The sequence below is a fragment of the Babesia bovis genome (assembly GCF_000165395.2).
Source record: "Babesia bovis T2Bo chromosome 4 map unlocalized Chr4_1, whole genome shotgun sequence".
Lineage (NCBI taxonomy): Eukaryota > Apicomplexa > Aconoidasida > Piroplasmida > Babesiidae > Babesia > Babesia bovis.
The window spans coordinates 1,386,049-1,409,539 of NW_026261571.1; the positions used below are offsets into that span (position 1 = coordinate 1,386,049).

General features: G+C 35.3%; 13 protein-coding genes across 13 annotated transcripts; 8 read left to right on the plus strand and 5 right to left on the minus strand.

The window, feature by feature from the left end:
* Positions 1-235: 235 nt before the first annotated feature.
* On the minus strand, positions 236-1,464 carry BBOV_IV010210 (uncharacterized protein). The gene has a single exon (XM_001610893.2). The coding sequence runs from the start codon at positions 1,403-1,405 to the stop codon at positions 287-289; it is 1,119 nt and encodes a 372-aa protein (XP_001610943.1). The 5' UTR covers positions 1,406-1,464; the 3' UTR covers positions 236-286.
* Positions 1,465-2,050: 586 nt separating this feature from the next.
* Positions 2,051-4,038, plus strand: BBOV_IV010220 (uncharacterized protein). Its single transcript, XM_001610894.2, has one exon. It carries the CDS (start codon positions 2,085-2,087, stop codon positions 4,002-4,004), a length of 1,920 nt encoding a protein of 639 aa, XP_001610944.1. The 5' UTR covers positions 2,051-2,084; the 3' UTR covers positions 4,005-4,038.
* A 39-nt stretch (positions 4,039-4,077) lies between these two features.
* BBOV_IV010230 (cyclin-dependent kinase-related domain containing protein) lies at positions 4,078-5,388 on the minus strand. Its single transcript, XM_001610895.2, has 4 exons — positions 5,242-5,388; positions 4,268-5,096; positions 4,156-4,232; positions 4,078-4,119 (listed from the first exon to the last, which is right to left on the minus strand). The coding sequence occupies exons 1-4, from the start codon at positions 5,370-5,372 to the stop codon at positions 4,089-4,091; spliced, it is 1,068 nt and encodes a 355-aa protein (XP_001610945.2). The 5' UTR covers positions 5,373-5,388; the 3' UTR covers positions 4,078-4,088.
* A 103-nt stretch (positions 5,389-5,491) lies between these two features.
* Positions 5,492-6,130, plus strand: BBOV_IV010240 (putative integral membrane protein). The gene is made up of 2 exons (XM_001610896.2): positions 5,492-5,607; positions 5,836-6,130. Exons 1-2 carry the CDS (start codon positions 5,509-5,511, stop codon positions 5,986-5,988), a joined length of 252 nt encoding a protein of 83 aa, XP_001610946.1. The 5' UTR covers positions 5,492-5,508; the 3' UTR covers positions 5,989-6,130.
* On the minus strand, positions 5,805-7,704 carry BBOV_IV010250 (SPRY/RANBP domain family protein). Its single transcript, XM_001610897.2, has 4 exons — positions 7,420-7,704; positions 6,309-7,283; positions 6,162-6,273; positions 5,805-6,125 (listed from the first exon to the last, which is right to left on the minus strand). The coding sequence occupies exons 1-4, from the start codon at positions 7,570-7,572 to the stop codon at positions 5,983-5,985; spliced, it is 1,383 nt and encodes a 460-aa protein (XP_001610947.2). The 5' UTR covers positions 7,573-7,704; the 3' UTR covers positions 5,805-5,982.
* Positions 7,705-7,765: 61 nt separating this feature from the next.
* On the plus strand, positions 7,766-8,609 carry BBOV_IV010260 (uncharacterized protein). Its single transcript, XM_001610898.2, has 3 exons — positions 7,766-8,199; positions 8,294-8,355; positions 8,438-8,609. The coding sequence occupies exons 1-3, from the start codon at positions 8,006-8,008 to the stop codon at positions 8,524-8,526; spliced, it is 345 nt and encodes a 114-aa protein (XP_001610948.1). The 5' UTR covers positions 7,766-8,005; the 3' UTR covers positions 8,527-8,609.
* Positions 8,610-9,355: 746 nt separating this feature from the next.
* BBOV_IV010270 (bromodomain/ankyrin repeat containing protein) lies at positions 9,356-11,594 on the plus strand. The gene has a single exon (XM_001610899.2). The coding sequence runs from the start codon at positions 9,757-9,759 to the stop codon at positions 11,476-11,478; it is 1,722 nt and encodes a 573-aa protein (XP_001610949.2). The 5' UTR covers positions 9,356-9,756; the 3' UTR covers positions 11,479-11,594.
* A 996-nt stretch (positions 11,595-12,590) lies between these two features.
* On the minus strand, positions 12,591-13,738 carry BBOV_IV010280 (RAP-1 related antigen (RRA)). The gene has a single exon (XM_001610900.2). The coding sequence runs from the start codon at positions 13,680-13,682 to the stop codon at positions 12,633-12,635; it is 1,050 nt and encodes a 349-aa protein (XP_001610950.1). The 5' UTR covers positions 13,683-13,738; the 3' UTR covers positions 12,591-12,632.
* A 729-nt stretch (positions 13,739-14,467) lies between these two features.
* Positions 14,468-15,238, minus strand: BBOV_IV010290 (Casein kinase substrate phosphoprotein PP28 family protein). The gene is made up of 3 exons (XM_001610901.2): positions 14,884-15,238; positions 14,803-14,847; positions 14,468-14,763 (listed from the first exon to the last, which is right to left on the minus strand). The coding sequence occupies exons 1-3, from the start codon at positions 15,067-15,069 to the stop codon at positions 14,503-14,505; spliced, it is 492 nt and encodes a 163-aa protein (XP_001610951.1). The 5' UTR covers positions 15,070-15,238; the 3' UTR covers positions 14,468-14,502.
* A 4-nt stretch (positions 15,239-15,242) lies between these two features.
* BBOV_IV010300 (putative integral membrane protein) lies at positions 15,243-16,052 on the plus strand. Its single transcript, XM_001610902.2, has 3 exons — positions 15,243-15,464; positions 15,500-15,667; positions 15,705-16,052. Exons 1-3 carry the CDS (start codon positions 15,312-15,314, stop codon positions 16,029-16,031), a joined length of 648 nt encoding a protein of 215 aa, XP_001610952.1. The 5' UTR covers positions 15,243-15,311; the 3' UTR covers positions 16,032-16,052.
* Positions 16,053-16,369: 317 nt separating this feature from the next.
* On the plus strand, positions 16,370-19,741 carry BBOV_IV010310 (Helicase conserved C-terminal domain family protein). Its single transcript, XM_001610903.2, has one exon. The coding sequence runs from the start codon at positions 16,530-16,532 to the stop codon at positions 19,725-19,727; it is 3,198 nt and encodes a 1,065-aa protein (XP_001610953.1). The 5' UTR covers positions 16,370-16,529; the 3' UTR covers positions 19,728-19,741.
* A 63-nt stretch (positions 19,742-19,804) lies between these two features.
* Positions 19,805-21,059, plus strand: BBOV_IV010320 (zinc finger C3HC4 type domain containing protein). The gene is made up of 2 exons (XM_001610904.2): positions 19,805-20,303; positions 20,339-21,059. Exons 1-2 carry the CDS (start codon positions 19,981-19,983, stop codon positions 20,904-20,906), a joined length of 891 nt encoding a protein of 296 aa, XP_001610954.1. The 5' UTR covers positions 19,805-19,980; the 3' UTR covers positions 20,907-21,059.
* A 1,170-nt stretch (positions 21,060-22,229) lies between these two features.
* Positions 22,230-23,472, plus strand: BBOV_IV010340 (Phosphotyrosyl phosphate activator (PTPA) family protein). Its single transcript, XM_001610905.2, has 6 exons — positions 22,230-22,637; positions 22,673-22,799; positions 22,876-22,975; positions 23,010-23,160; positions 23,195-23,269; positions 23,305-23,472. Exons 1-6 carry the CDS (start codon positions 22,383-22,385, stop codon positions 23,449-23,451), a joined length of 855 nt encoding a protein of 284 aa, XP_001610955.1. The 5' UTR covers positions 22,230-22,382; the 3' UTR covers positions 23,452-23,472.
* The last annotated feature ends 19 nt before the right edge of the window (positions 23,473-23,491 follow it).

Here is a 23,491-nt window from a genome sequence, read left to right on the forward strand (position 1 = left end):
AAATATTGGACGTTATTCTACATTATTTTCGCAACATCATCGATTATATATAAGAAAATATAAATCAGCATTGTATCTACTCTATTTATGTGCTATACATCGCATGGATTCTGTCCAATGTTGTATGAGTCCTACGATCCCATTATGTTGCTTTTGTGTTATCGTATAAATTATTTATTACTGTTATTAGTATGCCAACCTTAGCTGTTGTCACATGCCAGCTACATTCAATATCAGTTGTGCGACATGAACATATATCCCAGAGTAATATTCTATCTAGATTCCTTTAAAGCAAAAGGTCTCTTGTCATTGTAAATCTGGATCTTGTCAAATATATCGGTGGTTTAAAATCTATCCAAAATGGAACATTCTTGTGTTTCAGAATGCTCAGCAATTGAATGCTAAGTAACATGGCAATGACCAAAGAACATATAGACATAAACGCACTCTCAGTAGTTGCCATTTTGAATATTAGAAATGAAAGCAATAATAACATGATTTGAAATATAACGCCTTCGTAGAAATACTGCATTTTCGTAGAATCCAAAAACAGTGCTCCCATTATGCATTTAATATCCATTTTGCTACAGTTTAGGAGCTTTCCACCATATGATTTCGCAAATCTAAATGATGCAGGAATGCACATTGTGCTTAACACATATGCAGATATTGCAGCTATTGCCATCAGCCATCGTGTTTTGTAAACGCAAATCGCACATAGTAGCAATACAATGAAGCAGAGAAATGTGCATAGATATTTGTACTTAAGGATAAGCGCGCTTACATATAGAAGTGGGTTGGTTTTATTTGTTGTAGGCTCTGTAGCAGGGAATGGTCTTTGGCAGAATTCAATTAACAAGTAGTATAAAGAATCCCATTCGATCTGTTTGTTTTTATCAGTTTTATTAGCTAGCAATTTTGTAAAGATATCAACTCGGAGTTGCCCAGTGTTGGTAATGGATCTACCTAAATCGAATCGAATAAGATCTGGTGTGTTTTTGATATTGTGTAGGTGATAAAGCCATTCCCTATCATTATCATTGACCTTAAATGAAAAGAAGTATAGTGGATGTCCAGAAGAATTTACGTTATTCCAGTTATCTTTGAATAAACATCCAATCATGCGATAAGTGTTCAATAGTAGCCTGTCATCGAGTTCATTATTGTCGTAAAATAACACAACCGATCTGAAGTGTGAGTTCCCAGGTAATACTAAATTGCGATAGGAATGTTTATCCAACGGCAAGACGCAGCCTACTTTAGAAAATTTAAGTAATCGACTTGAAACTTCATGATACGCATTTATATCCAACCAGCGTAAGAAGCGATGATTACAATCGACGATCAGAGGAATAATGAATAATGTGGTGAAACAATATATATGTAACATCAATGTCGACTGCATCTAAAGGTATATATCTCAACTATAATACTTAAATATTTCTGATATATTCTTTAAACGGATATTATATATCTATGATATTATGCATTTTATATGAATAGAATGCCATTGAATTCATGTGAGAAATAGCATAAAAGATTATCACTATGTGTATCTACACATCAACTACGATTTGCTCGCTCCAGTATTCAATAAATATGTATATAGTTAAACATAAACAGGTATAATATAAATTTTATTTAATACATTATACGCCTCAACGTTAATATAACGTTCAGTTACACATCTGTGTCGTAGCCTTCCGTGAAGTCAATGACACAAAAATCATTTTATATTTCGATTATAGTATAAATCAGGGTTTCATTTTATCTAATATAATTTTACAACATATAAGAGTGATATATTAAGTTTCATATATGCATGATAAAATGGTTTCTATTGACCCCTGCAACATTGACATACGACTAGAGCCTTCTTATGTATGCGGTTTACAAATATATATTTAAATTGTGCATTTACTATTAATCATGCATAATATGACCTTTATAGATGTTTATTGGCCATAAAAATTTAGAATATGGGCCGACATATCGTTGAATATCTTAATCATAGTCCATCATAGGCATGATAAAACGCTAACAAAATGGGAGACGTACATATCGCAGGGAACTCTGATCCTTATATGATTGACGTTATCGGATTTCCTATTAACACGTCGGTCGAAGATGATGATTTTGATCCAGACTGGGAGCTGCAACCGCAAGCAAAAAAACCAAAAAGAGGTACCAAAAGACAGACAATATCTGATGTTATACAACGCATACAAATGTTTAATAATAAGACAAGAACATACAAAGACTATAGGGACATGCAAGTTATGAGGAGCCTCTACAACATATGCTCAAATTTGAAAATAGAAGATCCGGAAAGGATATATAAACTATTTCTAGAAAGATTGAAATCAAGATCTAGATTAGAGAGAAATGATGATAAGCTTGAGCTACTAGCTGCGGTTCTTTGTTACCTGGATAAACGAATATCCAACATAAACGTGAATATCAGCGATGCCATTAATAAAATTCCCGCAAATAAGCCAAAAATACATAGGAAAAGTTTTGTGAAAGAAATATCAAAAATATGCCACGAATTAAAGGTAAGTTTTCTCCCGGTTACACCCAATATTATCGTTGTTCGTGATATGTTGGATGAGCTTTTATTTTTCATTCGCAACAATGATTTTGATAGATCATCAAAAACGTTGTATTTACATTCACCAACGGTGAATAAGATAATAAATAAATTGTACAACATGGAACAACTGGATAGCACCGACTCCAACTTCATTGCAGAAAACACTCCGAGTATGCATGTCGACATGAAAAATAAATCAGATACAATTGGACCTTTATTGACTGATATTGCATCATTATTGGACACAGACGACCAGTCAAACAACTCTGTGGAGGATAACGAAAACAAGCTACGTAAAGGTAGAGTCAAGGTTAATGAATATCGAACTATGATGGCTGACAAAATAGACAAAATGTATGACACTATATGTGATTATATTGTACGTTTAATAGTTCTATGTCACCATTCGGGTATTATGAAAAACACAGACATACTGAATGCCAATGAAAGGTTAAATATTGTTTGTAAAAAAACATTCTTGGCTTCGATAATTAAAATCGTGTTGAATATGTTCAACATTAAACTGCGAAATCTCTACATGCTGAATGCTTGGAAAATTGTTCCCTCTACGTTTTATCGTAATGGCGACATACTGTTAACGAGTGCAGTTGAATGGTTACACCGCAAGTATGAAGTAGTGGTTAATTCAAAAGTTTTGATTCTTAAATTCTTGAAGCACATACTGGATAAAGTTGATCCAAACGATGTGGAGTGCTGTGCAAATAGCGTAACATACGAATGTAGGAAGGAGTTTAGCTATGCTCAATCTCCAATTGAAGATCCAATCATTAAGCACGTAAACAATCCAACATATATGGGTGGTATACCTGAAGTTAGGATGATGAATATAACGTCCGATTTTTGGAATGTGGTTGATGACAGGTTGTGGAAGGAAAAACAAGCATCGGGTGGTTCAACTCACGTTGACGTTGATGATAATGATCATGAAATCTCAGATAGTGAATCTGAAGATGAAAATCTTAATGAATCGCACCTTTTAAATAAAAAAAATGCTGTTGAGAAAACTACCAAGCATGATAAAATACGTGATTCAAATAACGTTCGATATGTAATCTTGCTCATTGCGAAGACGATTGGAATGATAAATATGGAAGCCTTTAATAAACGCAGGTATCAAGCTGAATATGACAGTCGAATCTTTTTTATATTGACTTACTTACTAAATGCACTCGAGGACATTAGACCTATAGAAGGTTTCAAAGTAGTCGTTGATGATGATGGTACATCCATAGTGAAGTATAGGGATAATACACGTATCAAGAATACCAGATTTTCAGTTGATAGATTTGGGAAAAATACACCCATGGTGGCATGGACATTTGCAAAGGCATTATCTAGTATGGTTTCTGATGAAAGAGTGAAAAACCAATCGACGCATCAGCAACTATGATTGGCAACCAAATGTAGCTTGAATTAATTTCAACAAAGTTATTAATATATTATTATGTAGCATATATGAATCCGTTTACATACACTATTCTTCAACCTTCAAGGATGTTGTATTTCTGCTCTCGTTGAAGTAGCATAGTACAATGACTTACCCCGAAATAAAGTCGAACGGTAACTGATTTGGTTTGCACATCGTTGGCGATGTTGTGAAATACTTGTGTTTCAGGGCCTATGTTTATATTGATACATTCTTAGAGAAATTACCTCTTTAACACTGATCCTCTCCTTAGGATCTAACTTTAACATACGCTGTAAAAGATCAATCTCATCTGCCGAACGATTTTTAATAGTTGTATCTAAGCTTGTAGGCTGCATTGCAGTAAATGGAGTGTACAACTTCAGCTTTTTCGCATCAGGCCAATTAGTATCAGATGGTGTTCCCAGCAACTTGTATATACGACCAAGTTGATCAATCTCATTAGTACCCGTAAATAGTGGTTTTTGATTGAGTAACTCAGCAAAGATGCAGCCAACGGACCACACATCACAAGCAAAGTGATACGCCTCAGCACCTAGAAGAAGTTCAGGAGACCTATACCAAAGCGTTACAACACGGTACGTCATCTTTTCACGCAGGCAGTATTTATCCAAATCTGATGGATTTATTCGCTTACTCGTCGGTGGCATAAGCGGACTGTAAACACATCTTCTGGCAAGACCGAAATCGGCAATCTTCATTACACCCTCATCTGTTATGAAGACATTGGCAGGAGATAGATCGCGATGAACAAAGTTACAATTGTGTAACTCTTCTAGACCCTTCAACAACTGCCACATTATGCACTTTTGATAGGATACACTTAAACGTATATTAGAGTCTAATACTTTTTTTAAATCACCTGCCATCAAATCCATAACTATATTGATGAAACCTTGCGATACATATACAGCGACCAGATCCATAAGGTTTGCATGATGCAACTCACGCATAACCTTTAGTTCACGAAGCGCCGTAAAATGGATTCCGACCATACCAACCAATTGGCGTTCACCCTTCCATTCTATATTCTTCAACTTTTTGATGGCAACTTTTCTGTAGATAACAATGATAATTGAATACAATAAAAACGTGTATGGTAGGGTATTCAATGTCAGATCTATAATACAGAAAATTGGCACGCATATAACATTAAAACGAATGTCACAGGAGATGAAGACTTAGATACTATCCCGCATACCTGCCTGTTTTTGTATCAAGGTACAAAGAAACGGTACCATAAGTACCCTCACCAAGATGTTTTCCAAGTGGTTTAAAACGTGAAGAGATATCAGCTGAAGTAGCTTCGGATTCCAACAATTTCATTTCCATCCGAAGTAGATCATGTATGTAATTAATATGAGAGCATCATATCTAAGAATCCGTTGTTACAATGTTATAATACGACACTACAAGAAAATTAGCTTACACATTTACAGCATACACACTTTAAATGTTGTAACGATAAATGTCGACCAAAGGATATGTAGCGCTAATAGGCGCTTCTGTGTTACTGGGATATGCTATTGTGAATTATCGTCTAAAGATAACTCGACACGACGCATTGGTATGTTGTTCGATATGTAACACAAATGTGCTATTGTCTACATAATATCCGTGTAAAAATCGTTCAAATCCCGTATTATCCAGCATTTTATATTTGACATTTGAATTATTTGGAATACGATAAAAAGTATAACGATATATATGATATAGAAACTATTCCACATCGATATATTTGTTATATAGATGTATATTATGTTTGTTGTTTTTGCCATTATTTCACCATTAACAGAAAAGATTCGAAAAAGGTGAAGACGGGCGGATGGTATCATTCCAATCTGTGTCATTTGCACCAAAGATTGAAACCGATGGCAAGGACGTGAGTAGAGAACTATTGGAAAAGTATATCGCCAACGATAGATTTAAAGTGAAGAAACAACTATAGTTTATCCACTAATGGTTCACAAATATACGGAATTGAATAAGTGGGACCAGTATTTCCCCTTTTTAATCTCATAAGACGACGGCCGAGGTTAACATAGTGGACCAAAACCTTTAAGGAGTTGCGATTAGAGTCGTCACCTGAACAAAATATTCTAGTACATCTATAACACTAACCAGTAGCAATGTTGTTAATAGCATCAGCTACTGACACGAGCCGACTACCGCTGTATTTATCACGGACGCTGTGGCTGTTGTGCTCCCGATGACATAGTATAGAGGCGGTTTCCTGTGCTAAATACTTTACTCTGATTGGTGACTTACCTCAAACATCTTTTTGAAACGCGGCTTATTGTTAAGGTTGAAATCATACGTTTCCCTAAGCCACTGTATTGCTTCAGATACATGTCCCTTAAGCACTGTCTCTAAAAAGTGTTGATGTATTAGGCGACAATAACTGAATGACGATTTATTAATATTGGGAAACGATTGGTTCAATAATTTCAATGCTTCGGCGGTGTCACCAGATGTAATCAATTGTCGTAAATGGTGGCGTAAGTTAAGGCTAGATTCTAAGCGTTCAATAGCTTCATCGGATATATAAAAAGGGGCAATGTTTTTGCGTTGGCTGTCTATAAATTCTTCCGGTTTTGTATCGTGAAATGGTTCGTTAGAATCTATAGTGTGCTCTGGTGATGAGGAAGCCTTAGAGGAAGAACCTTCCATATTACATTTTGAATTCCGCTCCTTCTTGAACGACTCCAAACTCTTTAAGTATCCTCCATGTAAAAGATACAATTGGACAATATCATCTAAAGATACAGAGTCTATCTTCTGCTGATTAATTTCACGCCTCTCTCGAGCAACAATGCGCCGATACTCACCTAGAATATCAAATACAAAAGGACCTTCAAAGTTGCATTTAACGGCATCCATATGTTGGTTTAATCCAATAGTTGGGAAATTCTCATTGTGGCAGAGTTTACCAGCATCACCTTGATACACTCCATTACGTGTGAAAAAGTAACACTGGTTTATGTAGTTGATACCACATCCAATAACATCGCCCATCTGGTATGATGAACCATAGCTCTCCCATTTACACTTTCCATTGGAAAAATCGCCATATTGTCCACGATAACCCACCGTACCATCCTCCTCCCCAGGAAGTCGATTCATACGTGTATTACGTTCAGAAAAACCAACAACTACCTTGGCAGGTTTATCACTTTGTAATACGGTAGCTTCATAGTAGTATAAAACGCAGTCACTAGGAGCCGGTCTCTCGGCTTGAACACTCTATGATTCATTAATATTAATAGCATAAATATGATATGTATACGAAAACAATATCATCAAACCGCAGAAAAAGAATACAGTCCATTAATACATATAAGAGAAGTACCAATAGCTGATTCAACAAATTATAACTTACAGCTGGATCGCAGTATTTACCCTTTCCAGTAAAATCAACAGTCACCTTGTCGCTACGTACTTGGACATAATGATGATGATTGCGCACATTTAAAGTGGTTGGATAAATCAAGTCTCCGTATAGTAAATTTAGCAGATCCGTCATTTTACACATAACTAAAATAGCTACATGGTCAATAAAATGATAAAACAAGCAATATAATTTGTATGGTTCGATCCTATTCACACTGTATATATTTCTATGTTGACTATTCCAATATAATCATCTGAATGTGTAAGATTATGTGACCATAAACACAATTTTATCTTTATATCTGGTGGTACCCCCCGTAGATTCCACAGTAAACATCGTTTGATAATAAAATATTCAAGTAGTATTACCTGAATAAATTGATTATTAACCAATATAAGCAACTTATTCTTTAAAAATTGATAAATCATATTTAATTAAAGACAAGCTCTATTAATATCGCATTTTAAAAAACATATACTCGCACAAGTATTTCAGAACTTCGTCTATTCTATTTTACTTCATTTGCAATACTCTATAACTGATTCTCCACTTACCATATAAATGAATCATTAACATGGCGAAAAAAACAGAATTTAAGAAGAGTGAGCTCCTTCAGGTATTATCTTCTAGTACTGCTACGTTGAAGGAAAAGAACAAAGCCGTTAAACTTTTGAAGAAATTCGATCCGAATCCTAAGAAACATTTAGATGCCTCGTTCCAAACAAGTCAGGCCACAGTATCCAAGTACCCTTCGCTTCAAAATTTTTTGTAAGTTTAAGTACTGCCACTTAGTTCGTTGTATGCATGTTTTTGATCGGTTATTATCTGTTCATTTTTCATTTGTCAGCTTCATATTTTTCAGATGCTGGAGGTGTGACAAGATCAAGCAAACAATGACCAAGGTGAAATGGGAGTCTAAAGAAGGTAATGATTTTTAATTTAGATTATATATAAATTGGTTTTGAATAATATCACGAGTGTTTTTAGGTTATTCACATTATTTTAGGCTTAAAAATCATATGTACTACTTGCTATAGTAACTTGGCTCAGTACTTAGAAGTTGCCAAAGTGAGGAGGCTCAACAACAAATTTTGATATATCAACGAAAGAAAATGTAAATTTAATGGAATACATGGATCCAGTCGTAGGCAATTCGCTGTCTATAATAGTCCTACTATTTTCAACAGTCGACATTGAATTAATATCGCTATGATTTTTTTGTTAAACAATTGTGTTTGTATACACCGTGCATCACTGAAATTCATCGTTTCATGAAGATTTCAATCTCATAAAATGTATATTTATTAGGTGTTTGATAAATTCTACATATCTTAAGGTAATTTAGAAATCAATAATATATTAGAATGCATGATTTTTTACATCATGAAATGGAATTCAAACTACCATGTTATATGGTTGATACGTACGATGAATGGTTTTGTCAATCTCTTTATGTATACAAAAAACATATGCGCCATATGGTTTGATAATCAGAAATATAATGTTAATTACATTAATACTCGAATACACAAAAATCATTATACGCCAGATCATATAACCAAAATATATCATCATACAACACATTATTCCGTAAATTCAATATAAAAAATGTCTTATCATTATGTATACTGGAATTAAAAATAATAATAATCCAACGTATAAAATTAGCCCTTAAAGTGAATGCATAGTCACCATAAAGGCATACATTTATGTTACTACCCCGCAATAGATTAACCAACGTAAATACTTGGGTGAAGCAATAAACAGAAAATCGGCAATCATAACAGCATTACATGACATATTAGACAATAAAAAGCTTGGAAGTATTTAATATGAGGCTACATTACAATTCTCATGACGCGCATCATACCACGTTACCGGGAATAACACCACTACGATATAACGTATATTCCATATAATTACAAAGAAAACAGAAACAATAATATATCATGCTATATTATTAAAGTAATACAATTATATTGCACTCAACGTATTGTGTTAGTTAAATGAAAGAGCAGAAGTAGTATATCTATATTAGCTATTGATCAATATGCTATTATTGAATAATTGATAGACGAGCGTTTTATATTGTTGTTTATTTGTATATAATATTTTTGGCGGTACAACATTGTATGTAAGTATTGACGTTGGGTTTTTTGCTGATGGTTAGTTCCATCATCATTTAAATACTCCTGAATGGTAAAACGGCTCATAGTCATGTTTGAACTAATGTGTCGACGAACAACATAATTTGTGGATTGATTCAAATCAATTGTGTATCGAATCTTAATATTGTCTACTTCACGGCGACATTTGTTATCAACGATGACAACAATTTATGCTGAATCCTATCTGAATAGCCCATTGGTGCAAGCATTGGGGGTGAGTGGTACATCAGCTGTACGGGAAGTGTTAGAACGTGATTTTGGGGAATATACAGCAACCAATATAGAGGCTAATCCACATCTTGTTGATAGCGATGATTATGCAGCGAAAAGAAAAAGTTTAATAGATCCAAATACACATATTACACCCTTATGTCAACTTTCGAGAAAATCTGAAAATGAAGCAATTGAAATCGCAAAGATGCTGGTGCTTGAGTATAAACTCATTGATGCAAATCATATTGATTTGATGGGACAAACAGCACTTTTCTACGGAGCTAGGGATGGGTGGACGAACTTCTGTGAATTGCTCGCTCAAAATGGATGCGATCCTAACCATCAAGACAGATTGGGCCAGACATGTCTATTCTATGCATCCAGAGAGGGTCATCATGAAACATTAGAAGCACTTATCGCACACAAGGCTGATGTCAATCTATTAGACACAAATAAACAAAACTGTCTATTTTACGCCGCAAGGGATGGTCGTTTGGAAGCAGCTAAGGTTTTAATTAAGCACGGTATAAACCACAACTTGAAGGATGCCCAAAGGAGGCAAGCAATTACGTTCGCTAAGCTCAAAAACCAAACAGAAATTGTAAACCTTTTAAAGAGTCTCTCAAAATCATCATCTCAGCCAGCTAAACGTTCGCTGAGCGAACGCTTAGACGTAGATGGCTTATTAAATAGTTCTAGCGTATTAGATGAAAAAAAGACAGGTGTACCGGTTATACCGAAGGAAGGTGGGAAACCTAGGAAGTACAGGTTGCAATTTCGACCGTTTGATGACGATACAAATCTGTGGGTAGATGCTCCTCTCATTAAAATTAGGGAATTTGAAATGAGATTTCCAGAATTGGCTACATGGGATAAGGATGCTCCATTTGCACCTGTAGCAACTCTTAGGAACCCATTGATTAAACAATGGCATCAGGTTGGTATGAGTTTGCTATCTTCTATGTCGAAACAAAAGGGTGGTTATGTCTTCGAACGACCGGTGGATCCAAAGAAACAAAACTGTCCAGACTATTTCGATATTGTGGAAAAGCCAATGTCATTTTCTTGCATCAAGGCAAAAATTAGACGTAATGCATATACCAAGCCACAAGAATTCCTTGATGATTGCCAACTGGTTTTTGACAATTGCTTCAAATACAATAAGCCTGATACATGGATTGCACAAATCGGTCGTACAATAGAGGCGTTTTTCAAAAATCAAGTTAAGGAGGTCGGTTTTGAATCGTTCATACATAAACATTCGTTAATGGATACGCTTATGGATAAAGCAAAGATATATGTTGAAGCTAATGACAAAGAGCCCAACGATGCTTCAGCAACTGTACAATCTTTCCCAGAGGATCTTATATCCGACGCTACTAGTGATTTCCCTGCTAATGCGGATGGTAATCGTAACAACAACAAGGGAGATCATGTAGATAAAAAAGATACGTCAGAATTCTGCAAGATGGAAGAAAATTCTGTTGGGCATCCTCCCGTCGACTCCAATAATCTTAATGAGGATGGAACAACAAATCATATGAAGCAAGAAAATGGAAGCCAAACTAATATTACTGATTCCAGTGTGAAAGCCGAATCGAAGAAGAAAATGCAGGAGTCTGAAATGATTTCAAACACGGATGAGAAGGGTGGTGATGACTCTTAACGACACAAACATTATTGAATTCATGATGTTGCAGCGCACATTAGTTCAATCATATGTCACAATAGACCATTACATCACAATGACATGAATATAACATTTAATCTATGCTGATTGCTGTATTTATAACGTAGGGTAGTAAGGATATCAATTTTTCTTAAATTGGTATCCATGCGAATTTTCTATCATTTGCTCATCTTTAATTAATAAGGATGCTCTACATGTTATAAATTTATCATCCATTAGCATTGGTCGATATATTGTACACGATGTAGTATATTCTCCACATGATATCAATTGACCATAATAATTATTCCCAACATAGTAAACAATATGAAACATCATGCCATAAAAATAAATTGCTCATTGGAGTTCATTTGTATAAGGAATTGTCACAAAGTCGCTCAAACATCTATTTTCCTATTTTCATATGATGATTGCAGCACCACCAATGAAGCATATATTCTACTTTTCTTATTGTGATGTATATATATATATATTCGTCTTCACAGTAATTGGTACAGCCATTCTTCGTTTTTATGAGTCTGTACGATATATAAATGAGTGTTGGGTCATGAAGTCACATTATCCACTTAGAACGTCCATCATCCATATACCTGTAGTGAGCATAATTGATTTTTTTCTACATCTTCGTTACAAATATTTTAGTCACTGTCTATAATAATATCCACTTTCTTTTTAACATTACCTCATATGAAATCGTTGTAGGTATATATTGCAATGCAAGCATAATTTCAGTGTGAATGTTCTTTTTATGAAGAAACAATGTCTCCATCAATTAAATATAACATTGAAGGACCAAAACGTAATATATGATGCCACGGGGATTTATGGAAATTACCTATAAAAATGTTTTGAATATCATAGGGCGGAATACAATTAACCTATGTATTATGAATATGACGTTTGTAACAAACAAATTAGTTGTAATACAGAGCAGTGATTGTAGTCGTTGTGGTTAATTGTCTACATTATCAACGAAATCATGAATGTATTTATGAGGCATTCCAGCATGGCAGAAACGACAATCTTATTTACTGGTGTATTACTGGACTTAAATGAAAACTATGTAATCATTATATCGGTTAAAATTAGATTTGAAATAGTTGCGATAGAACATTAAGCTTTGACATTCTTCATATATTGTTTATGTTTGATGCGAATTCATCGAATTCCTCTTCCTTAGCTTTTTTGTTTCCCTTCATTTTATCCCACCCATATGGCGCATCATCATTCTCAATCAGATTTACAGCCCATTTCACAGGTTTTGTGAATACGTAGTACCACTTTTTGTACCATGGCTTATCAGCTTGCATTTGAAGTTTTGTCACCATTTTAATTAATATATCTAGACTCATGTTAACAAACTCTGTCGTAAAGGTGCCCGATTCTGATTGTTGTCTTCTCAGGTAAATTTCGTAATCTCTAGTTTTCGCAGTGATGTAGTTAGCTGGTGTATCCTTTACAGCCCCCCTAATATTGACCTTAAGAATGTTTCCCAAAGCCTTGCGTATTCGTTTGCTACAGAGATATCTTGCGATCTTCATGTTATTTTGTAGGCTTGTCTTCATTTTTTCTATAGTCGTGTATGTTTTGTAGTATATAGTAGTCATGAAAAGATAGCGGCTCAGGAACAAGTCTCTTCTGTCAATCTTCCTGAAAAACATGTTTTTCCTCATCAACAATGACATAAAAAGACGATACAAATTGCTTTTTGATTTGCTCCTGAAACGTTTACCCTCCATGTGTCTCTGTTTACTATATTGCTTTAATAAATTTTTGAATATGTAGAATGCTGCCTCCAATTGATATGTATTTGGCAGTCTAATAGTAGGATTTGGATCATTTAGAGGGTGTTGTTCAGTATCCAAGATAGCACATTGCCCTTGGGAGCAACGTCTGACATATACAGTAACAATTTCATGACATAACTGTTTTTTGATGAATCTAGCACAAACAGCATCTTGTATGTTAGGGTTATGTCTGATGCTCTCTACCATTCGGAATGCGATATCTGTTTCATCTTCAATTGCATTAATCCTAGCGTAGCTTTCACTTAGCCCAGATGCCAATGCATCAACAAGCATAGCATCTTGGCTTCTACCAGGAAGTGAATTGGTATGCCGTATGCCCATTACATGGGTGGCATATAGACCTATTAACGTAGTAAATACTGCTTTTTTCATGTTTACATGTTTAAGTATAAGTATTGTAAAACTATATACCGAATACAATTCGGCAATATGCAACACATTTGCAACTAAAACGTCAAAATTGTTTGACGTACGCTATATTATACCAGCGAGCTCTAATATTTCAATGTATCTGGTATCACGGCTTTAAGTATCGATGTGTCTACCGGGTGCATAGAAGTGCGTTACACATATTTTGTACAGAGAAATAAAGTACTTCCATTGCCTCTGATAGAAAGAATAAAACGGCAAAGATATATTTTTTATCATGAAATAACAATTTGTCATTTTAACTGATATATTATAATATTAGACAGATGATGTCTACTCATCAATGGACAATTATAATAGCCCACAAATATCATTTACTTTATATTCAATATGAAAAGTATGTATCATATATAACCATTAAAATGGTTAGTTGTGTGCAGAAGGTCAGTCAACAGATTACACACTATCATGCACACTACAACAATGTGATATATTAAACCAGAATCTTCCTCTTTCAAATGAAATATTTTACGAATGCTTAGCCATAAAAAATGATATCATCATTTGGATGGTGTAATTCACGATGATAATTGGGTTTCATGAATGGTAGTACAGCGATTGTGTAAGTTGTCTTTTCTGCGCCAATATTGCCTCAACAAGTCTAATTTTGTGCCTGGTATACATGTATGCAACCTTTTATATATATATATATATATATATATATATATGATCATATTATCAAGCACCTTTTACTTCATATAATTATAAAGTAATTATATCATACAATTTGAGATAGCAATGAATATAATCTGTTGAGTGTTATCTACTGGTTTTCCTTCAGAGACATTTGTTCCATCTTACGTGCCAAAGCTGCCTCTCTTTGTTTACGAATTTCAGCGAGTCGTGCAAGATCAGCTTGTGCAGACTTTAATTTTCCTTGTGCCATTAGCGTCATTTTTTGCCTTTCAAAGTTTTGGCGTTGCAATTCTTCCCTTTCACGACGTGATAATTCTACGACACCCGTTTTCTCTATTGGTCTAGGATTACGATTTGGGTTGCATATTTCAAACTCGCTCGAAGAGCTCTGTAAAACAATTAATGAAATAATTAACAGTAAACTAACATCTTCTTCTTCGTCTTCTGAAGAAGAAGATGGCATAGTCTTCATCTGTACTGATGTAATAAAATTGATATTACCCCTAACCTGTTTCTGGGTAGAGGTGTGACGTTCTGGCTGTTCTGGCTCATCTGAATCATTATCGGATGATTCCTCGTTAGAGTCCCTGCTATTCATTTCGGCGTTTCGTGCGATGATTTCGTCCTCCGTTGCAACATATCGCGATCTTCCTTTGGCGGTGTACTTCTTAGAACTTCCTCTTTTACGTTGCATCTTCACCGTATCCAAAGTTTATTTAATAATGAATTTTAAATTAACTATTCTCAAAGACAACAAAAGCAAATAACGACTACTTTTGTTTTGGCAAATTATTTTACAACCACAGGCGCGTGTACTGCGTATAGCGACACACCTTTTATCCCGACAGCGGGCGGCGTAGCAATTTAATCTATATAAGTCTATTACGTAGTGTCGAACTCAAACTTCTTGTCGTATAGACATTGTTATTCGGCACTATGGAGGGTATGTGGGAGCTCGATATAAGGAATGCAATATCTTTGATTAACTCTGCAAAAGACAGTGTCAATCAGTTTAAGGAGAAGATCGATGAAAATGAAAAGCTTACATATAACACCATAGTAAATGCGAAACTCGATTCTTTACGGAAGGTATTTTTTTACGCTGCGTTTGAAAAACTTCGTAGACAATAAATAATCTCGAACTTACTCTTCGCGATATGGCGAACGGGTCAGTAAGTGAAAGTGAATTATTACCCAAAAGGAAACAATTTGAAGATATTAAACTATCGCATCAAGAATTGGAAAAGCAAATGAAGCAACCAGTTGGCATCCCTACTTCAACAATGCAACACGTTTGTTGACATATAGTTAGTTAATAATATAACACAGAGTATCCCACCTAGTGACTTGGAGAAAATGAATCAACATAGTTTGTATGATTATCGTCAGTCTATGATGAGGGCACAGGAGGATGAACTAGAGTTATTGGACTCCACTGCAGGTGCTATTCACAACATAAGTACCCACATTCGGGATGAGGTGGATTACCATACAGGGTTATTAGTAGACCTGGAGAGTGCTATGGATACATCGCATACTCAGATTATGAGTAACCGTGCAAGGCTTGAGCAATTAGTAAATCGTACAAGTAAGCGTCGATTGATGCTCTATATTGTCGCCTTAACCGTATTACTGGTTTTGATACTTATACGATAAGTACTATAAAATACAATTTAATATATCGCATTTAAAATATGAATTGGTGTGTACATCGTTTCGGTAGTGCATTAGGACATGTAGTGAATAAAACAAACATAACGTTACATTCTGATGTTTATATCTAATATTAAATATAAAAACACACATAAAAATAACAAGAAATTTTAAATAATGTTATATGTGTGTTCTACATAGTGTGTTACCAGGAATCTTTTCACTTCACCGTTATGATCTTCCTAAAATCACAATTTTAACACACATATATAACACATTTTTGTTACCATTTATATCATATAATCATATACGAAAATGAAATAGAATAGAAATAATGTGTGAAATCCACTTTAGTGGCCTGTATATTACCAATTATTCGTACAATGTGATATTATTCTCAGCCTTCTTCAATGAGATATCAAAATAAGTTATATAAACATGTTCACTGAGCTGAAAAATTAAACAGTTGTTACTAAGTTTGGAGAATATCGAATACAAATCATGGAGGCAGATAATCCTGTGCTTAAAAAAGCAAAGCACAATGAAATCAAATCAAATATAGTGAAACGTGAGACTATTTATATACCTGTCCATATAGACCGTCAATTTGATGTAAATCTACAAAGGATTAAGTTACCAGCATGTATGATGGAGCAAGAGATTGTTGATGCAATACGGCATAATGATGTTGTTGTTGTAACGGGGGACACAGGTTGTGGTAAATCTACGCAAGTACCGCAATTTCTATATGAAAATGGATTTTGCTTTGAAAATTATACCGTAGGCGTAACTCAAGTGAGAAGAGTGGCGTGTATAGCTCTATATAGACAAGTATCCCTGGAGTTAAATTCAGACAATTTAGTGGGCTATCAATATCGATTCAATAAAGGTTATAACAGGAAATTATGTCGAATAAAATTTATGACAGATGGCATTCTACTTCAAGAAATAAAGGAGGACATAATGTGTTCTAGATACAGTGTAATAATAATTGACGAAGCTCATGAGCGTAATCTCAATTGTGATCTGTTGATTGGTATATTATCAAGGGTGGTTAAACTAAGACGTGAACGCTATGAATCGGGAGAATCAGACCTTCCGCCTCTAAAACTGGTTATAATGTCTGCCACCATTCGCGCCGAAGACTTTTTGAATTCCAAGGTTTTTGGCGGCGATGTTGCCCACTGTCACATTCCAACTGAGTTTAAAAGGAATACAATCCACTTCTCTCGTAGATCTGTTTCCGATTATGTTATTGATGCATACGACAAAATACTTAAAATACACAGACGTTTGCCGCCTGGTAGTGTATTGGTTTTCTTAACAGGCAAAGAGGAATTATTTCGATTGAAGAGGTTATTATCTCCATTAGAAAAAATTCGAAAGTGTGATGACCCATCATTGGAAAACCCGACAGAATTGCAAACTACTAACGAAGGCTCAGATGAACCTGCAGATGATGATCCTATCTTTGAACTTGATAGTGACAGCGATTCTGATGAAGAAACAACTAATGAAAGTAACACAGAGTTAGATACCACTATACCACATGTACCTTCCGAACAACTAGACGCCCAGAGTAAGGATACTGTGGATTCCATTACATCGTGTGCTGATAACAACGAAAATGCGATTGAGGAGTCACATAATAATCAATTGCCACATTTAATTGATGGTGATACTGTTATCGATGAGGCTAATGGAAATTGGGCTGAACCTATCTGTACATCATCTGATAATACTACTGATAGCGTCCCCCCTATTGACCAATTTACAACGATAAATGACACTACTGCTATAGATTCAGAGGATGATAATGACGATATTGCTGAAAAAGAATATAAGGTAGAGTTGGGTGTTTTAAGCAAGAGCTACAAGAGGTTATCTGATAATAAGTGGCATGGTGCAGGACGTGGCACTGGTCGTTTAAAGGTCATTGTTATGCACGCTTCTCAAACCATGGATACACAAATGGCGGCATTTGAGCTTCCAACTGATGCTGAGCGTGTTGTTATATTATCAACCAATGTTGCCGAAACTGCACTTACTTTACCCAATATACGTTATGTAGTTGACAGTGGTAAGGAGAAACGACGTTTGGATGACATTCAGCGCGGATTATCTCGTTTTGTCATATGCGATATTAGCAAAGCATCAGCGAATCAGCGGTCGGGTAGGGCTGGTCGAGTGGGTAAAGGTCATTGCTACCGTCAATACACTAGCAGTGTCTTCGATACGTTGTTTGATGAGAATTCACCAACGGAGATTTCAAATTGCAATCTTGAGTCCACCATATTGCTATTATGTACCATGGGTATAGAAAATCCATATGATTTCCGTTTTCTAACGCCTCCCCCATTTGATAATATTCGCTCTGCTATGACGGTACTTGCCGTTTTAGGTGCTATAGAAGTTCCAACTATGCGAGTGGTTGACCGGTACAGTCTACATAACGAGATAACTACGAATCCATTCAAGATACCTGCGTCATATCCATATAAATCATCATACGAAGTTTTGAAAGATCTGCGTGTTGCGCGCATTACTCAGCTTGGCCATTATTTATCAGTTCTTCCTATTAATCCACGTTATGGGAAAATGGTATATGTTATACTTTCTAAGAACCCTACATCTTCAGCGATGCATTGTGCCCTTTGTGTTATTTCATGTCTATCATTTGGTGCTGGCAATTTAGTATGCCCACAATTACCTCATGATATACAACAGAGAAAGCCGTTACCGTCACTGCGTAGTGATATTGAACTATTCGTATGGATTTGTTGTCGTTACACTATGATATCTGGGAAACAACAACGTAGTGAGTACTGCAAGTCATATGGCATCAACGAACGCCTTTTATGCGAGGTTTTACAACAAGCTGAGCAATTATACAGGGTTACTGGGTCATTACTAGGTGATCGTTTCAACATTAATATAGATTGGAATAAACCATTGGAGACCCCGGATCGTGCAACTAAACTTATGATAGAGGCAGCTATTGTTGAATGTATGGTTGACAAAATTGCTGTGCAGGTACAGTGTTTATCTGGTGAAGGAAGTGACCATGCACAAAATGCCTATAGAACAGCTTCTATACTTGCCTCCCTAAAGGATGCTTTTCTTCCGCGACCATATTCACGCCATAAACCTGAATGTGTCGTATTCGGCGGCCTTATTGGTGACGAAAAACTTAAACTACAGGATGTACTTCCTACGGATGCACCCACTCTTTGTACACTAAAGTCTCCACTAATTTTTGCCAACGTTATCGAGACAAAACCTGCTCCAAGATACAACCCGGTTAGTGATATTGTGGAGGCCTTTTGTCAAAAAATATACGCTCCATTGAACTATTCCTTGGGTGTATCTCGGGCTACATTAAACCTGGAGCATCCGTTGGCCACACGAGTGTTTGCTCAACAATTTTGCTTTGGATGTATATTCACCGTTTTGTCACGGTATAATCAGTTATTAGAGGTAAATTCAAATGACTTTTTATTGCCTACTAAGGCATCCGAACCTTTAGGTGTGTTGTTAACGACTCTACGTCGTTTTGCAATTAGTACTAGAGAACGATTCGTCAAAAAGCATCGCAAAGATCCAACATTTCTCATGAATGAGTATAGAAATTTACTTCGCAAGAGCACATTTGACGTTCATGAATTTGAGGAGCTTTATCATTCACTGTCGCGCGACTAGGGGTGTGTCGTTTAATAATATCGGTTTAGACAAACACTATATTAGCAGTATTTCTGAATCGTCGTAGATCATTTTTTCTATTTCATCTAATTTTATATTTATAATCGGCACATGATTGTGTTGTTAATTAGTTGTATTAAAGTGTTGAGTTAAATGGACTAGGTGAGGAATTGGTTTTCCCTACTGCACTCCGCGAGAGTTGCATATTTACGCCTTGGAATAATATTATAATCTTCGTTTATGATTATACGTAATGGAAACTTTTGACGTCGCGGGAGCTAATAGCCCGGAGGGTAGCCTTGGCGATCGGCTTCGATCAAGAAACCGCTACTTTCAGAGTGTAACCGAGTTTTTTATTGGCCTTGATTCATATACTACTAGGCGATATGGTTCATATACACCAGACAGTGATGTAGTGATGGACTTTGTTGTTCATCGTCCAGTACGGGTTTCAAACTTTGTCAGGGCAGCTCTTTTTATTGGTATTGTAATGAACATTTTCCTTTGTTTCCCCGATGTGGTTGTTATGCTTGTTCATAAAACAGTTGTTACAGAATTCGACCCTATCGTATTGTGGTATGTTTATATATTTAATAAATAGCATGGTTCAGGTGGCTTACAGTAAACAAATCCCTGCAATGCATTCAGCTTCCTATTAGGATGTTCCTTGTATATCTACTGTATCAATTGAAAGATAGTACTAACCAAGAGATTATCTATTGCATGGCTGTGATTACTACATCGCGCTTGTGGAGTTGGAGTAAACGTTTAACGTTGGCTCACTTCTTTTGTTATGTTATAGGTTTTGTGGCTTCTCGTTATGCTATGATAATGCACAAGGCGTTCTTCACCAGGATATTAATGTACGTATTTTCCATGATGTCTTTACGAATGGCATTAACGTTTTTACTGTTTTATTATTCCTTTCCTCCATCGCAGATGCGCAGACCAAACAAGCCACGGCCCAAGGTAGACACATCGAAGATTCCTTTGTTGCGTTTTGGAGACTTAGACGAGCCGAAATATACCATGTGTGGCATTTGTTTGGACGATTTTGAAGAAGAGACGGAAGTGCGCATGTTAAAATGTAGTCACGGATATCATGACATGTGTATTGAGAAATGGTTTAACCGTAGCAATGCATGTCCGTTGTGCCTGGCAGTAGTGACCGACGAATAAATTGCTCACAATTTTTGATTTGAGACATCTGATCCAAAGTATCATGGTTCTCTATCACTAATCTAAAGCCCAGTTCTATATTAAACTGGCTTAAAACCAGCAGGTTATAGCTTGTTACACGGAGCAAGCTTCTAGACAATACACATCAGCACTAGGCCTGTTGACTTAAAATAATTAAGGTGTTATACACAACAAGTTACGTAGTAAAGTATACTTATAGAACGTTCGCTATGTTTCGACATACTATAGGAATAACACGGTTTTCAAATAACGTATATAAATAACGTAAAACATCAAAGAAGCCAGGAGTAGAATTGTACCCAAAGAGTGCAGAACAATCAAATAAATTATTCAATGAATAGAACACATTACAAAACACAATATCACACCAATGGTATTTATCAAAATGTGAATATGTATCATATATTGGTATTCAACTCATAGAACTGTTTGGTTAACTCATGTGCCTAGGTAATTTAAAGAATATTATGAAATATTGAATATACTGGTTATATAAGCCAAGGGGAGATTAATATTAAAAAAAGTGATAATGAACTTAATAAAGGAAATAATAGATATAGAATTAATAAGAGGACGCACACGGATTTGAACCATGGACCTGCCGATCTGCAGTCGGCTGCTCTACCGCTGAGCTATACGTCCGCGTTAACAAGCCCGTATGTAACGTCGATAACATACATTATCATTATTATTTAAGGTTACATGAAGATATCATTACAGATAATACACATAAATTAGACGAAACATATACTATAATGTCAACATCCATGTGTATGTATAATTGTAAAATCAACGTATTGCATGAATCCTATTGTGTTTAACATTTGATATCTTTTTTCTATCACAAAAAACGTTTCTGTTTCACGTGCGAAATGAAATCTCCAATAGCATTCCATTGAAGTACTATTTTCATTGTCTATGCGAAAAATGTCGGTTTTTATCATTCCTTAAACGACCAAAAAAATTTGTTTAGGCATGTTAATATGCGTAAAAGTCATAATATTGTTACAAGTAGTATTATATCATGGCTGACATTGACTTGATAGATGTGGTATATATTCAATGAATGACATGTTATGAAATCCTAATACAAAAATTTTATCATTCCATTATATTAAAAGATTCCTTATATATGCAACGCCGCGGTTATATTACAAGCTGTCTCATTTACACATTTTAAATTAAATGATTTATACATAAATCCATATCTGTAAAAATTTATACGTTTTATATACTAATATATTCTACACATTTTTGAGAAATAGTACTAATAAGTTATTTGGACGGCGTTATTACATAATTTAATTCAGTGGATATTTTAATGATATCATTGAGTTATTGAATCTGGTCTAATAAGTGCCACATTGCGTATTTTTTGACTTTTGTGTTTGATAATTTTATGGAATGAATTCTTTACACGTAAGCAGATATCTTCAGTTAAATTAATATATCAATATGACATCACCTGTTTATCCTTCGTTGGACACTAGTTCATTGCTAAAACAAACTGATGTGCCTGATTTCGTTAAGAAACTGAATCACGCTGCAATGGACAAACCAATTCCATCAGATTCATCTGGCATTACCAATGCTTTAGACAACATGTTACACAAAATCACTGACTTAACTAATGAATATGATCCAAAAGAATACAAGGATTGCCGTTACGGCAACAAAGGCCACACTGCTTGGGTTAAAGCATTGGAAGAGGTTTGATTATATTTTTTGTTGATATTGTTTTACAGAGATGGAATTATATCGCAAGTAACTTAGAAGCAGATTCTATGGATATATCGCAAGAAAATGCGGATCTCATTCGCAAGTATTTTCTACGTTCTTTTGGGAACCCTGTAAGGATTGACTATGGTACAGGTAACTTAATAGATAGTTCTATTCGTTTTTTTCTCGTATAATTCTATATGTATAACCAAAATCATATTGTTTTCAGGACATGAAATGCAATTTATATTATTTCTTAAAGTACTTTACGATTGTGGTATCATAAAGGATGCTGACCTCTCCGGGGTTGCGTTAAATGTGATGTCCAGGTTAGTGTTCTTTATAATCCTATATATTCTATAGTTATTTCAAGTTAATACAGCACTTGATTGACAGATACAATCTCGAACCAGCTGGTAGCAAAGGTGTTTGGGGACTAGACCACTTTCAGTTTATGCCATTCCTGCTTGGTTCTGCACAGTTGGTGTCCAGCACATCGATACACCCATCCGAGGTAGATATCACATATGCGCTTATATATTTCAAAGGTAATAGAGGGCGACTACATGATGGATCATACGGATGAATATATCTTTTTGCAGACGTTGTCTTACATTAAGCAGGTATGTAACCTACTCAACAATTAAACGTTCCATAGAAGATCAAGCGTGTTTCCTTAGATATTGCAGCTCCAATGTTGTATGAAATTTGTATGACCTGCAGTTGGCACAAGATCAATCAGGGTTTGATGGAGATGTACATCAACGACATTGCACATTTGATACGTATAGGCAACAATTGTTAAATTATATATTATTGAATATCTACGACTTAATTTTAGTGCA